At 42.9% G+C, this 14,803-nt stretch overlaps 2 protein-coding genes across 4 annotated transcripts in view; one reads left to right on the plus strand and one right to left on the minus strand.

Annotated features, from left to right (window-relative positions):
* LOC147022026 (integrin alpha-8-like) overlaps positions 1-14,803 on the minus strand; it is a 156,951-nt gene that overhangs the window by 131,234 nt on the left and 10,914 nt on the right. The window contains exons 2-3 of one of the 3 annotated variants that reach the window (XM_085892579.1): positions 10,882-10,986; positions 9,125-9,255 (exon numbers count right to left, since the gene is read on the minus strand). In XM_085892579.1, the coding sequence (XP_085748705.1) occupies positions 9,125-9,255; positions 10,882-10,928 (178 nt within the window). In that variant the 5' untranslated portion in view covers positions 10,929-10,986. Of the gene's footprint in view, positions 1-9,124; positions 9,256-10,116; positions 10,446-10,881; positions 11,004-14,803 lie in introns of those variants that run through there. The other 2 variants (XM_085892578.1, XM_085892577.1) reach the window with 2 other exon arrangements.
* Positions 11,296-13,071, plus strand: LOC147022027 (uncharacterized; the record flags this gene model as incomplete). The annotated part of the gene is made up of 3 exons (XM_085890480.1): positions 11,296-11,727; positions 12,133-12,438; positions 12,730-13,071. Coding segments are annotated over 3 exons (1,080 nt in total), but the record flags the coding sequence as incomplete, so codon positions are not given.

Consider the following 14,803-nt stretch of genomic DNA (forward strand, 5'->3'; position numbering starts at 1 on the left):
TCTGTCTGACTGCAAATGGCAAGGGATTAAGAAGGCCTCATGCAATCTCTTAATGCATTTTTACCTTCTGGACATCATCAGCATGATGCAATCACTTTGTCCTCCCAGCCAGGGTGGTCAAAACCCATGGTCATACAAAAGGACATACGCAACGTCGCCCAAAGGGCCAGAATGCATGGTCATGCCATAAAAGTTTTCGGTTTGGGGAAAGGCGTCAGCCACTGCAAGATGGATTCCTCCCAGGAGATAAGCCAACAAGCCATCCCGTGATGGAGTATAAACCACCGGCACCTCTTCGTACGAATGGTGACCATGAAGCACTGTGCCACACGAGAATTTGCTGCAAGAGTCCTCACCAACATGGGGTGCCTTCCCCACCTCCACCCTGTTTCGGCAGCTACCCATTACAAATTAATAAAATCTTTAAATTGCAGCCGGCAAGACAAATATCGGGATTTAAAGATGCATTCAGGCTCAGTTCCGGTCTGTGAAAAATACTGAACCGCACACTGTATAAAACAAACATATATATATATATATATATATATATATATATATATATATATATATATATATATATATATATATATATATATGTTTGCAACCTGCTGGTGATATCTATCCTGCCAGTACCTGAACAAACAATGAATAGATCTTATTAACCATGTCGAAATGTTGAAACATGTTAATGGTAATAAAAGTTTGGAGAACTAGTTCAACTGGAGGAGGGGGAAGTGGAGGAGGAGAAGGAGGTGGAGAAAAAGAAGAAGAACCTCCCATGATGCACAATCCTGGACAGGTTACCACTCCGACACAGGATACTCAAATGGCTCATTCTTCCCAGTAAGCTGGTAGTCATTTTGCCAACCTCGGAAGGAAGGCCGAGTCAACCTACCTGGTGTTATTTAGCGGCATAACAGGGACTCAAACTCTGGACCCTACGATCTTAAGCCAGCCACCTTAACCGTTAAGCCAACACCTGTGAAGCACAGCAGAGAACCATGTGACATGAATAAAAACAAGCTGAGTACTTTGACATGGATGAAGCGCAGAGCCATCAGGATTCACGTCCAAACATATGCTCATGACATACCCCAAGAAAAGCCAGATTGCCATTCCTCCAAACCAGTGATGTAATGGGTGTTTGCAGCAAATGCCAGTCCCATCGCCTGCTACATGTCAACAAACAAAGAGTGCAATATGAGTGAATGAATGCTTGCTATTGAAGTGTTCTGACAATGAAAGAAAGAAAAGAAAAGAAAAAAATCAGAGGAAGAGCTCCACTGACGAGCTCTCTCCTTTTAAATGCTGAGTGTCAAGCAAGGAAGCAGCACATACCATTTTAAAGTCTTTGGAATGACTCAGATGGGGGTTTGGACGACTGACCTCCCAGAATCAGAGCGGACGCTCCAACCATTAATTAATAATTCCCAAAATAACTGTCTTTGTGAATCATTTTGACATCCTATACATGGAACTTTTTATCTCCCTGTGCAATTCCAAAAGAGTTTCCAGTTCCTGAATACAACTGAAATTCTGGCGTCGCTCCAGTAGTGGTGTACGTTACCTCATTATGCCGCATACCAGCATTCAGAAGGGACTCCAAACCCAGCTGCCCCCATCTGCCTTCTGTATGTAATGATGTGTTATAAACATGATGACATGCGAAAAATAATTCAGGTAATGGCAGAGAGAAAACCCTGATACTGGGACCTTCCAAGTCCATGATTCCATTCTTTAAACCTGGTGGAGCACTGTTTACAGCAAGCTGAACAAAGTGAGCCTGAACAAAGCCATGAGCTCTCGGCTTGACTTCCACAAGGTTCGTCATCAGCTTTTAACTTTTATTTATTTATTTATTTATTTTACAAGATCTAAGGCTCATAGTGGACTGCTACACACACATCTCACACACATGGACATAGACAAATAAACGATACAACGCAGGTCTGTTACATGAGAAAAACACAGCTACTGAGCTTGGAGGAAGATCCGTCACTTCCCGGAGCACTCTGGGTACCAGTGATGCCACAACAATGGCACCGCCTTTCTCACCAAAATCCACGGGGCATTTCCAAAGGAGGAATTACCTCCTCCCCATGGGGATTGTCTGTGTGCTTATCCTTTTAAATTCTGAACATCAAGCAAGGAAGCAGCACATTCCATTTTAAAGTTCTTTGGTATGACCCGGCCAGGGTTTTAACCGCCGACCTCTCAGACTCAGATGCTCCAACCATTACACCACCAAGTCTGGTACAATGAAGTCTGGCATAATGATGCTCATGGAGAAGCTGATACAAAGATATTAGCAGATATCGGTGCACGTTTCATGAATTACAATGATATAGGTAGATGATGGACAAATACATATTGAATTTGAACCCGGGTTACAAGTATCATAAACCATCAATTCAGATGGGAAAAGCTAAACAGGCCAACAACAACAACAACAACAAAAAAATTTCCACCAAGTTTTCGGCTGCTATGGGATGCGAACTATGCTTTACCAAGCTAGGAGGTTTGACACACACACACACACACACACACACACACACACACACACACACACACACACACACACACACACACACACACACACACACACACACACACACAACCTGTCCACCAAGTTTTCTGTGAACCCATCCATAACCTTTTGAGATATTGTGCTACATATCGTATTTGGCCCCATCTCTCAACGGTGAAGAATCACTTAAAAAAAAATTCTCAGATGTGGATCCGGATTTGGATGTTCACCAAAATTAAGCGTTGCTGTTCTTGGTTGGTCACCTACACACTCAATGAAAATTTTCAGAAAGATTGCTTGAAAACTGTGGCCAAAAATCGTGTGACAGACAAACGCTACAGACCAACATATTTGGCAAAAAAATGTTTTTCGCCAATTAACAAATGTACACTGTCCTCTGAAGGGGAAGTAGTGCTGGCTGTCCAACCTGAAAGCATTTGCATGTGGGTTCTCCCAAGGTATGCCTAGTGTTGGCTTAATGGTTAGGGTGGCAGGCTTTGGATCCTAGGGTCCTGAGTTCAAATCCCGCTCAGCTGTTGAATTAATACCAGGTGGGGTTAACTCAGCCTGTCATCCTTCCAAGGTCGGCAAAATGAGTGCCAGCATTCTGGTATCCTGTATCTGAGTGGTGACCCGTCCAGGATTCTGCCCAATAGCCAAGGAGACTGCTTAAGCAGCACCAACGCTCTGCACAGAGTATGGCCCCAATATCCTCCTCCTCCACCTCTCCCAAGGTGATCCCACAAACATTCTGCATTGGCATCCTGATCAAATTCTAAATTGTTACTTTTGTTAAAGGTTGCTTTGGAAGCAACTTGCCACGAATTAATGACCTGTCCAGCAGGTATGTTCCCAGGTGGGAGACATTCATGGACTGGTCGCGAGGACCATTAGGCCCCGCAGGGGGTACGGGAATAGCAACAACAACTTAGTTACATTACATATGATGGTCAATAAGTTAAAACACCTTCAAGGAACTTTACATGGCAGTCCTTCAAACTTGCTTATAATGTCATCATGTTTATGACACATCATCCTAACTTGAGTCTCATTACCCAGCTTACAAGCCACATTCACGTGATTATCCAATGACGTCCTTTTCACAATGAAAAGTGACGTCAAGATTGTGCAGCATATCAGGTCATAGGTTTACCCAATGGAAGGGGGTGGTGAGTACGAGGAGAGCTGTACATGTGAACATGTGTAATCAATCCTGCTAAATCAGTGCATTGAGTATTTTTGGAGGGTATTCAGTGAGCCAAAGTACCTGTCATGAACCATGTTTTAGCAGAACGGTGCATTGAAATTCACCGCTATGCCCACATTCATTTCACACAACACTATTTAGCACTAAAGATGGTTTGGGTCTCAGTGCAGTCTGCCTGTGGAGTTCACGCAAACAGCAGCCAGAATGATTTATTGTGCATAGAGCCAATTTGGCACCAATGCCACATGTAGAAACATTCCTTTGGCACACTAACATCATCACGCTGGAAGTGATCTGCACTTATCCAATCATACGATACAAGAGACACATCCTCACACATTGCCTAATTGTGTGTGTGTGTGTGTGTGTGTGTGTGTGTTAAACCTCCTAGCTTGGTAAAGCATAGTTCGCGTCCCATAGCAGCCGAAACTGAGCGATCTGTGAGCAGTAACGTCCGTCTGCCACATGAGAACATTACGTCTGTTTTACTGCCTCACCAATCAGGAGGCGGTCTTCAAAGTAGACTCAAGTGTGTGCTGCTGAAACTATCCAGGCAGGAAGTGAAGTGATATGCATACAGTGCTCATGACGTTGAATCACATGATGCATTTTTTGAGTTGGAAGGGCCTTATCTTTATATATATATATATATATATATATATATATATATATATATATATATATATATATACATATATATATATATATATATATATATATATATACATATATATATATATATATATATATATATATATATATATATATATATATATATATATATATACATATATCTATACATATTGGGTGGTTGCTAGACTACCGTTATTCTCAGGTTTTCCGTCTGTCTGTATGTATGTCATGGACAGCTCTGGAGGCCAGAGCAGTCAACCGATTTTGATGAAACTTGACTGGTAGGTTCATACCAGGATCGAGTTTTATGCTTTTGAGCACCGTTGCTATGGACGCCACCGTTGCCGAGCAACGGGACTTTAAAATTTTTGAAAAATTCCCAATTTTTTTTTTTCGAAAATCAAAAATCAGCTTCCGCGCTTTTATGTGCACGAAAATCAACCTCTGTCAAAAATTTTCAGCCCGATCCATCAAAAACTGTACGACTAGTATGCAATTATATAGCGACCACCCACGTCGCCTACAGGCTTGTGTGTGTGTATATATACAACACAAACACACACACACACACACACACACACACACACACACACACACACACACACACACACACACACACACACACAGTCTCAGAAGTCTGGACCCATAAGAAAAAGAGATTCTACTGTCAAAGTTAAATAAACTTATTTTCTATGTCTAGTTTTTTTTTTATATTGCAGGTAAATAAAATATCTAATGACTCATTATAACAAGAACGAGAAGGTGTAACTTGTGCTGCTGCAGGTGTCCGGATAAAGGGATAAAGTCAGAGGGAGACATGTCAGTTATTCCATCAAAAGCACCCTGAGAAGCCAAAGCCAAGCCATCGATTCGTGGGTGAAGTGCTACAACAATGGGGAAAGTAACTGGAAGCGTTGCTGATTAGCCTCATACTCTACAAATGGAATCAATTCTGAAAATATTCATACAGTGACTGCAAGAAAAGGGCAAAAAAATCGTTGAGAAAAATTAGTCAAGAGAATGGACGAGGCACCTCCACATGATGCCATGACTGTCCGAAACTGGTTTTCATGAAGTAATACCTTTGAGGTGGATAGGACGCCGTGGCCCGGTAGAATGGTCCCTGCATAGTCAAGATCTAACGGCACTAGAAACTTTCCTGTGGGGATACCTGAAATAAGTGGTTTATAGCACGAGACCATGCAGAAAGGCAGAGCTGAAGGAAAACATTCCGAAGGAATGTGCCAACATCAGTCTTTTTCCTTCTTAAGAAACGTTCAGACAAACGTATGTGCAAGAATTGTTATGTGTACACAAGTTAATGGGAATAAGTTTGAAAATGTAATAAATAAAATGTAAAATGTGTATTTTTTTTTTCTTCCTGGAAACATCCATTCCCTTTGGAAAATTGGCAAATCGTCTCCCATGTGAGGGGAGGGGGGGTGAAGGGTTGTGTCCATGACCTGACCTGACCCTGGGTACTACCCACACATATGTAAAATTTGGTGGAGATCGGGCCAGCCCTGTTTTTTTTATACGATTCTCAGATGTACATACAGTACATACAGAAAATTGTGTTATTAAATTTAATATATTAGGATAGGATGGGTCCAAAGTTTGGGTCCTGAGAGGGTCCATTGAAGTGCTGGGAGACCTCATTTAGAAAGACAGTCACATTCCTGAGAAGCATCATGTTCAGGAGGCAAGGGACCAAATTGAAGTCACAAGAAAGCCGATTGCAGTGCCAACGGTCGAGTTTTTGTGGCGAGGAAGCATGTTGTTTTGTGTGGTGAAGGATCATGGTTGTTTGTGCTGATGGACAGGTTTTATGGTCATGAGGGGATGCGGTTTTTGTGGTGTGTGGCATACTTATTTTGAATGCAAAGGCAAAGGAACCGAGTTTTGTGCCAAGTGTCCCGCATTTTGCGGTGATGGCCACACATTTAATTGTGGAAATGGGGCATTGTTTTGGTGCAGAGGGTCTGCATTGTGTGTGGTGGGTGCACAAGTTATGTTGGGAGGGTACCACACTTTTGCGGTGAGGGTTTACATTTGTTATGGTGAGGGGCCACCTTTGGGCAATAAGGGAAGTTATCTGGAGATTGAAGGATTAAGTTTTGGTGACAACGGACTATTGACACAGCACAAGCTTGCAATTGATCACACATGGCATAGCTACTCTACATGAGCAATTCAAATGCAATGTTGAATGGAGAATATATTGAGCAGAATTTTTTGGGGGATATTTCAAAGGCCTATATTTAATCAGAGAGAACAATGGAGGTATTTTAAAGCCAAGCAAGTCTAAATGACTCTGGGCCATGTCGAAAACAAACTGTTCATTGCTTTGGGTTGTTGGGGTTCTAAATCGCACAGCAGTGTTTCCACCTTGGGAGGTCGGTCCGTAGCTAATGCTTTGAGCCTTTTGGTAGAAATATGGCCCAATGCAGTGACCTGGTTTTATAACCATGACTTTATTACCCTGGCTAGTGCAATTCAATCCATCACAAAAATAATCCACGTATGTCCCAACCCTCTGCCTTCAATTTTAAAGAACAAAAGCGATTTTGTGCATCAGGAAATATTGGGAACACCCAGCGTTAAATATGTTCTTCAAAGTGTTCGATCACAACTGTGAACGTCAAAAAAGCATCTGTCAAGTTCCGCTTTTCCCTTTCAACCTTCACGTCGACCTGAGACCATCTCACGAGCCGGGTCAACATTCGTCGTTTGGCTTTGTCATTAATCTCGACAGCAGTAATTTTTTTGAGAGTGTGTGTGTGCGTGCGTGCATGCGTGTAAATTTATACGTGTCTACATATATATATATATATATATATATATGTGTGTGATTTCCAGGCCACTCAGACTGGTAAAGCACTTTGAAGGGTGGTAGTGGAATCATCAAGTATGCTACAATGTCATACTGTGGTGAGTTGCGAGTCCTTTGGTGCACTTGATAAAAGGTGACCAACGTGAGCTCCACGATGGCCGATTAGAGCACAATTTGGAGTTTGGCTAAGATGCGCTGCAACAATCGACTACTCTCCGTGAAAAGACACCGTGGAATTTTTAACGTCCAGCAGCATCTAATGCTGGCAGATGGGGCATCCTGCTCAATGTCCCATCTGATGGAGAGCACACGGTGATGCAACGCTCTGCCTGCAAAATAGAAGAGATTCGGTTTATAGTAAGGTTGGAAACCGATGCCAGACGATACAGCTCAAAGGTGAGTGCACGTACCTCCGAGCTATCCCGCCAGCAACCCCCATCTCATCTCAGAAGCTATCTTTACCAAACATCAGCCTCTTGTATAGATTCCCACCTTGGAGCGAAACCCCGCCTCCGACAGACTCCGTCACTCATACAAACTCCACCTTTCACCCAGACCCCACCCCTCTTGTGTGCACTCACAAACCCTCTATCACAGCCTTTGCCAAAATAGATATTGGGAAAAGCAATTTCCTGGTTTCTAGTGTGCTCATGATTTATGCTAATGATTTGAGCTAATGCTTTTACAGTAGATTGGCACCGGTTCAAATATCATACCCTTCGTTAATTGATTACCTGCGATACGATGTTCTCGTCTTTCATATAATGCATGTATAAAATCTTTGACATGCCATAATAAACAAACAAACAAACAAACAAACAAACCAATAAATGGAGTAATTCAGAGCTAACAGCTTCCGCGAACAAAAGTCAACACGAAAGAAGAGTTGCTGCTCATTACAATTTGGATGTTGAGAAGCTTATAAAGTAGTTGGAATGTTTTCAAACCAATGTCAGGGATCATTTCAGCAATTCTTTAACTAATGACTGCATTTCACTGAAAAACTTTAGGAAAACGAATCCAACGTTCACATAATGAAGACGACACATGCTTGCAAAGAATGAAAACTGAGCCCGGGAAGTTTGTGGAAGTTACGTCGACAACAGAAGCATGTGAGGATCAGTGGAAATGAAGTGCCGAGCTCAAGGGAGGTGACCGATGGTGTTCGGTGCTCAAATGAGATCGAAACCACCAAACTGAAGGTACTTGGCTACCTTTTCACAAAGTCGGTCATGCTCGATCACCTCACCCGTGTGAAGGCTCATCGAGGACAAGATGGTGTGGAGGTGGCGCACTTACCTTTGAGCGGTCTTGTGTGGGTTCGGTTCTCAACCCGAATATAAATTGTCCGATCGGTGCCTCGCAGCCAGGTCGTTGCACCGTCCCTCGGACGGACGCTAAGCTTGGTGTCCACCTCCGATGGCGTCAGGTGGTGGACATGAAAGATCTCAGGGTGTTTTATGCGAAGAGGTGGCGAGTTATCGCTGAAACTCGGAAGAAATCTCAAATTCCTGCCAATTCAGTTGAACGATGAAACACGGGCCAAAAACGTTCTCCCTCGGCTGATCACGTAAAACGTGGTAATAATTTGGGCCGTTCCAGAAGTTGTGGTCGGGTAAAGTTGCGTGTAAAATTTACTCCAAGGATAAAATTGTGTCAGAAAATCAAATGTACAGTCCACTATACTTCCTTTTTCTCATCAGATTCATGTGAGGTTCGCACTGTGCCAAGAGCTCACCAAGGGCTCGGTGTGGGATCTCAGAGTATGAACCGAAATGATCAACTCAGACAATTTAATCAATGAGCGATGCCTGGACATTATTATCCTCTGGCAGCATTCTTGTAGAATCATCAAAAATAATAATTTCACTTATAGATCATGTGGTATTTGTGCAAAAGATGTACGAGTGTGCGTGTCACACACCGTCTCGATTGAAGTCAATCTTGGTGCAGTGGGAAGATGATTGGGGCCACGGACACAGAAACACGGCCCCACCCTCAGTCACATTCGCTTGACCCGACTGCCCCTTGGGTGCTCCAACGACAATCCCACGACTGCAGGTCAGGGACAGGCGAGAGGAGGAAAGGCAAACGGATGAGTAGCAGTACACAACATCAGGATGGCACTTAAAGAATGGATCATGGGGCAGAGGAAGACTGCGGTAGCCAATGTCGCCATGATCCGACGTGCCATGCACACCACCCCCCCACCCCCCACTCAATCCCCACTCTCAGAAGCATGATCAGCATGAAGCACACAACGGCTTTCGAGCTATCAGATAAGGTGGAGGTGACGCCAGGAGCCTGGCTGGAATGGTGCTCTTATCGCTCCTCCTGCTTGGCCTGAGACAAGAGCACCATGTGTGTGTGTGTGTGTGTGTGTGTGTGTGTGTGTGTGTGTGTGTGTGTGTGTGTGTGTGTGTGTTCCGCATCCCCTGGTTGTATGGATCCACAGTTCGCAGAGGTTCTGGGATTGAAGGGTCCAAAAACCTGTGCAATAGACAGTTCACAGGTGATGATCTGTGTGGCCATTGAATTGAAAGTTGAAGTTATGCTACACACACACACACACACACACACACACACACACACACACACACACACACACACACACACACACACACACACACACACACGCACGCACACACACGCACACGCACACACACACGCACACGCACACACACACACACACACTTTTTCCCCAAAAACTCTCTGTTTTCGCTCCCCATACCCGCATTATGTGGAGGAAACTTCGGATGTCCGGTTTGTATGAATGAATAAATAAATAAATAAATAAATACATACTATGCTAAATAAATAAATAATATCCCAGCCGTGTACGTGTCACCCAGCGGAGTCTCATTCGGTGAATCGCACAACACGCTGGGGGTCCCGAAGACCCCCTCCTCCATGTACCTGCCCACCCCGGGGTTGTAAAAGTCCAATGAGTAACCGAAGTAGCTGCCCGTAGCTCCCACAAACTCCTCGGAGCCCTCGTCGTGCAGATTGAAGGCGGAGGACGAGGAACAAACGAGAGCCAGCAGAGTGAGCAGCATCTCAGCGAGGTCATTCATGGCGATGCGCGGGCGAGATGATGAGACCAATGTTCGGCTGGTTCCGAGCTGACGGCGAAGTGCCTCGCCAACAGAGATCCCAGACGATCTCAACCACCAAAGTCTCCCTCGCTTTCTCGATCCTCCGCCCCTGCCCCCACCGCCATCCAATTCCAGCAGTTGCTATCGGTGGAGGACCGTTGAGAGCGCACGCCCTGATTATCTTACGCCCCGCCCCTTTATAAACTCGCCCCGCCCCTTTATAAACTCGCCCCGCCTCTTTGTAAACTCGCCCCGCCTCTTTGTAAACTCGCCCCGCCTCTTTGTAAACTCGCCCCGCCTCTTCACTCAGCGCACCGACTGTCCCACCGTGGGCGCGCACGAGACCTCCTCTGGGCACGCGGCCTGGAAACTGTGAGGACCTCGTGCCTCGGAACACTGTGAGGGAACGGATGAAACATTCAGCTCTTGCCGTTTTCCCCGAAACACTTAGCCGTAAAATATGTAACAACAATCGTGGGTTCGTGATGTTCAAATTTTCAGTCAGACCAACGCACAGGAAATTAGTCAGCGATGAAAGAGTGAAGTCCTCAAGCGAAGGGTTACATAAGATGGGGAATGTTCTCACGAGAGATTGGTGTTGGGAGCCTCCGGGCCGTGCGCTGCCTTCAGCATCGTGGGCGCCTGTTGGGTTGATCGCCACGTCGAGCCGAGCACCAGCTGCACAAATATCCTGGGAAAAAACACACGGCGTGCAGCGCATGACGAGCAGGCAACGTCGAGGCCTGCGCTTCCTCGGAACCACGACCGCCACAACGGTCATCAGGAGCTGCACGACCGCAACATCACAACCATCACAACCATCACAATCTACATCACAACCATCACAACCATCACAATCTACATCACAACCATCACAACCATCACAATCTACATCACAACCATCACAATCTACAACACAACCATCACAATCTACATCACAACCATCACAACCATCGCAACCTACATCACAACTATCGCAACCTACATCACAACCATCGTAACCAACATCACAACCATCACAACCATCACAATCTACATCACAACCATCACAACCATCACAATCTACATCACAACCATCACAATCTACAACACAACCATCACAATCTACATCACAACCATCACAACCATCGCAACCTACATCACAACTATCGCAACCTACATCACAACCATCGTAACCAACATCACAACCATCACAACCATCACAATCTACATCACAACCATCGCAACCATCACAACCATCGCAACCTACATCACAACTATCGCAACCTACATCACAACCATCGTAACCAACATCACAACCATCACAACTATCACAACCATCACAATCTACATCACAACCATCACAACCATCGCAACCATCACAACCATCACAACCATCGCAACCATCACAACCATCGCAACCATCACAACCTACATCACAACCATCACAACCATCACAATCGACATCACAATCTACATCACAACCATCACAATCTACATCACAACCATCACAACCTACATCACAACCATCACAATCTACATCACAACCATCACAACCATCACAATCTTCATCACAATCTACATCACAACCATCACAACCATCACAATCTACATCACAACCATCACAACCATCACAATCTACATCACAACCATCACAACCATCACAATCTACATCACAACCATCACAACCATCACAATCTACATCACAACCATCACAATCTACATCACAACCATCACAACCATCGCAACCTACATCACAACTATCGCAACCTACATCACAACCATCGTAACCAACATCACAACCATCACAATCTACATCACAACCATCACAATCTACATCACAACCATCACAATCTACATCACAACCATCACAACCATCACAACCATCGCAACCTACATCACAACTATCGCAACCTACATCACAACCATCGTAACCAACATCACAACCATCACAACCATCACAACCATCACAATCTACATCACAACCATCACAACCATCGCAACCATCACAATCTACATCACAACCATCACAACCATCACAACCATCACAATCTACATCACAACCATCACAATCTACATCACAACCATCACAATCTACATCACAACCATCGCAACCATCACAACCATCGCAACCATCACAACCTACATCACAACCATCACAACCATCACAATCGACATCACAATCTACATCACAACCATCACAATCTACATCACAACCATCACAACCTACATCACAACCATCACAATCTACATCACAACCATCACAACCATCACAATCTTCATCACAATCTACATCACAACCATCACAACCGACATCACAGCGGACATCACAACCGACATCACAACCAACATCACAACCAACATCACAACCATCACAACCGTCATCACAACCATCACAACCTACATCACATCCATCACAACCATCACAATATACATCACAACCATCACAATCTACATCACAACCATCACAACCATCACAACCTACATCACAACCATCACAACCTACATCACAACCATCACAACCTACATCACAACCAACATCACAACCATCACAACCGACATCACAACCATCTCAACCTACGTCACATCCATCACAACCATCACAATCTACATCACAACCATCACAATCTACATCACAACCATCACAACCATCACAACCTACATCACAACCATCACAACCTACATCACAACCATCACAACCTACATCACAACCATCACAACCTACATCACAACCATCACAACCATCACAACTACGATCATCTCGATTTCACTCGTAATGACCATCATCATAGGATGAACACCCCAAATCATTCGGACCATTATCATCGCAATTTATTCCATAACCGTGACAGAAACATCTCATGACGGTCAATATGATAGCCAATCAACTTCAGGGTTTGAAATATCATATTGTGTATAAAATCAGATAGCCAATCAACTTCAGGGTTTGAAATATCATATTGTGTATAAAATCAGATAGCCAATCATCTTCAGGGTTTAAAATATCAAACTGTGTATAAAATCAGATAGCCAATCAACTTCAGGGTTTGAAATATCATATTGTGTATAAAATCAGACAGCCAATCATCTTCAGGGTTTGAAATATCAAACTGTGTATAAAATCAGATAGCCAATCAACTTCAGGGTTTGAAATATCATATTGTGTATAAAATCAGATAGCCAATCAACTTCAGGGTTTGAAATATCAAACTGTGTATAAAATCAGATAGCCAATCATCTTCAGGGTTTGAAATATCAAACTGTGTATAAAATCAAATAGCCAATCATCTTCAGGGTTTGAAATATCATACTGTGTATAAAATCAGATAGCCAATCAACTTCAGGGTTTGAAATATCATACTCTGTATAAAATCAGACAGCCAATCAACTTCAGGGTTTGAAATATCAAACTGTGTATAAAATCAGATAGCCAATCAACTTCAGGGTTTGAAATATCAAACTGTGTATAAAATCAGACAACCAATCATCTTCAGGGTTTGAAATATCATACTGTGCATAAAATCAGATAGCCAATCATCTTCAGGGTTTGAGATATCATATTGTGTATAAAATCAGATAGCCAATCATCTTCAGGGTTTGAAATATCATACTGTGTATAAAATCAGACAGCCAATCATCTTTTGGGTTTGAAATATCATATTGTGTATAAAATCAGATAGCCAATCATCTTCAGGGTTTGAAAGATCATACTGTGTATAAAATCAGACAGCCAATCATCTTCAGGGTTTGAAATATCATATTGTGTATAAAATCAGATAGCCAATCATCTTCAGGGTTTGAAATATCATATTGTGTATAAAATCAGATAGCCAATCATCTTCAGGGTTTGAAATATCATACTGTGTATAAAATCAGATAGCCAATCATCTTCAGGGTTTGAAATATCATATTGTGTATAAAATCAGACAGCCAATCATCTTCAGGGTTTGAAATATCACATTGTGTATAAAATCAGACACCCAATCATCTTCAGGGTTTGAAATATCAAACTGTGTATAAAATCAGATAGCCAATCATCTTCAGGGTTTGAAATATCATACTCTGTATAAAATCAGATAGCCATTCATCTTCAGGGTTTGAAATATCATATTGTGTATAAAATCAGATAGCCAATCAACTTCAGGGTTTGAAATATCAAACTGTGTATAAAATCAGATAGCCAATCAACTTCAGGGTTTGAAATATCAAACTGTGTATAAAATCAGATAGCCAATCAAATTCAGGGTTTGAAATATCAAACTGTGTATAAAATCAGATAGCCAATCATCTTCAGGGTTTGAAATATCAAACTGTGTATAAAATCAGATAGCCAATCATCTTCAGGGTTTGAAATATCATACTCTGTATAAAATCAGATAGCCAATCATCTTCAGGGTTTGAAATATCAAACTGTGTATAAAATCAGATAGCCAATCAACTTCAGGGTTTGAAATATCATATTGTGTATAAAATCAGACAGCCAATCATCTTCAGGGTTTGAAATATCAAACTGTGTATAAAATCAGATA

The sequence above is a fragment of the Eptatretus burgeri genome, chromosome 8, assembly GCF_056783735.1.
Source record: "Eptatretus burgeri isolate ZD-2024b chromosome 8, Ebu_testis_v1, whole genome shotgun sequence".
NCBI classification, from domain to species: Eukaryota; Metazoa; Chordata; class Myxini; order Myxiniformes; family Myxinidae; genus Eptatretus; species Eptatretus burgeri.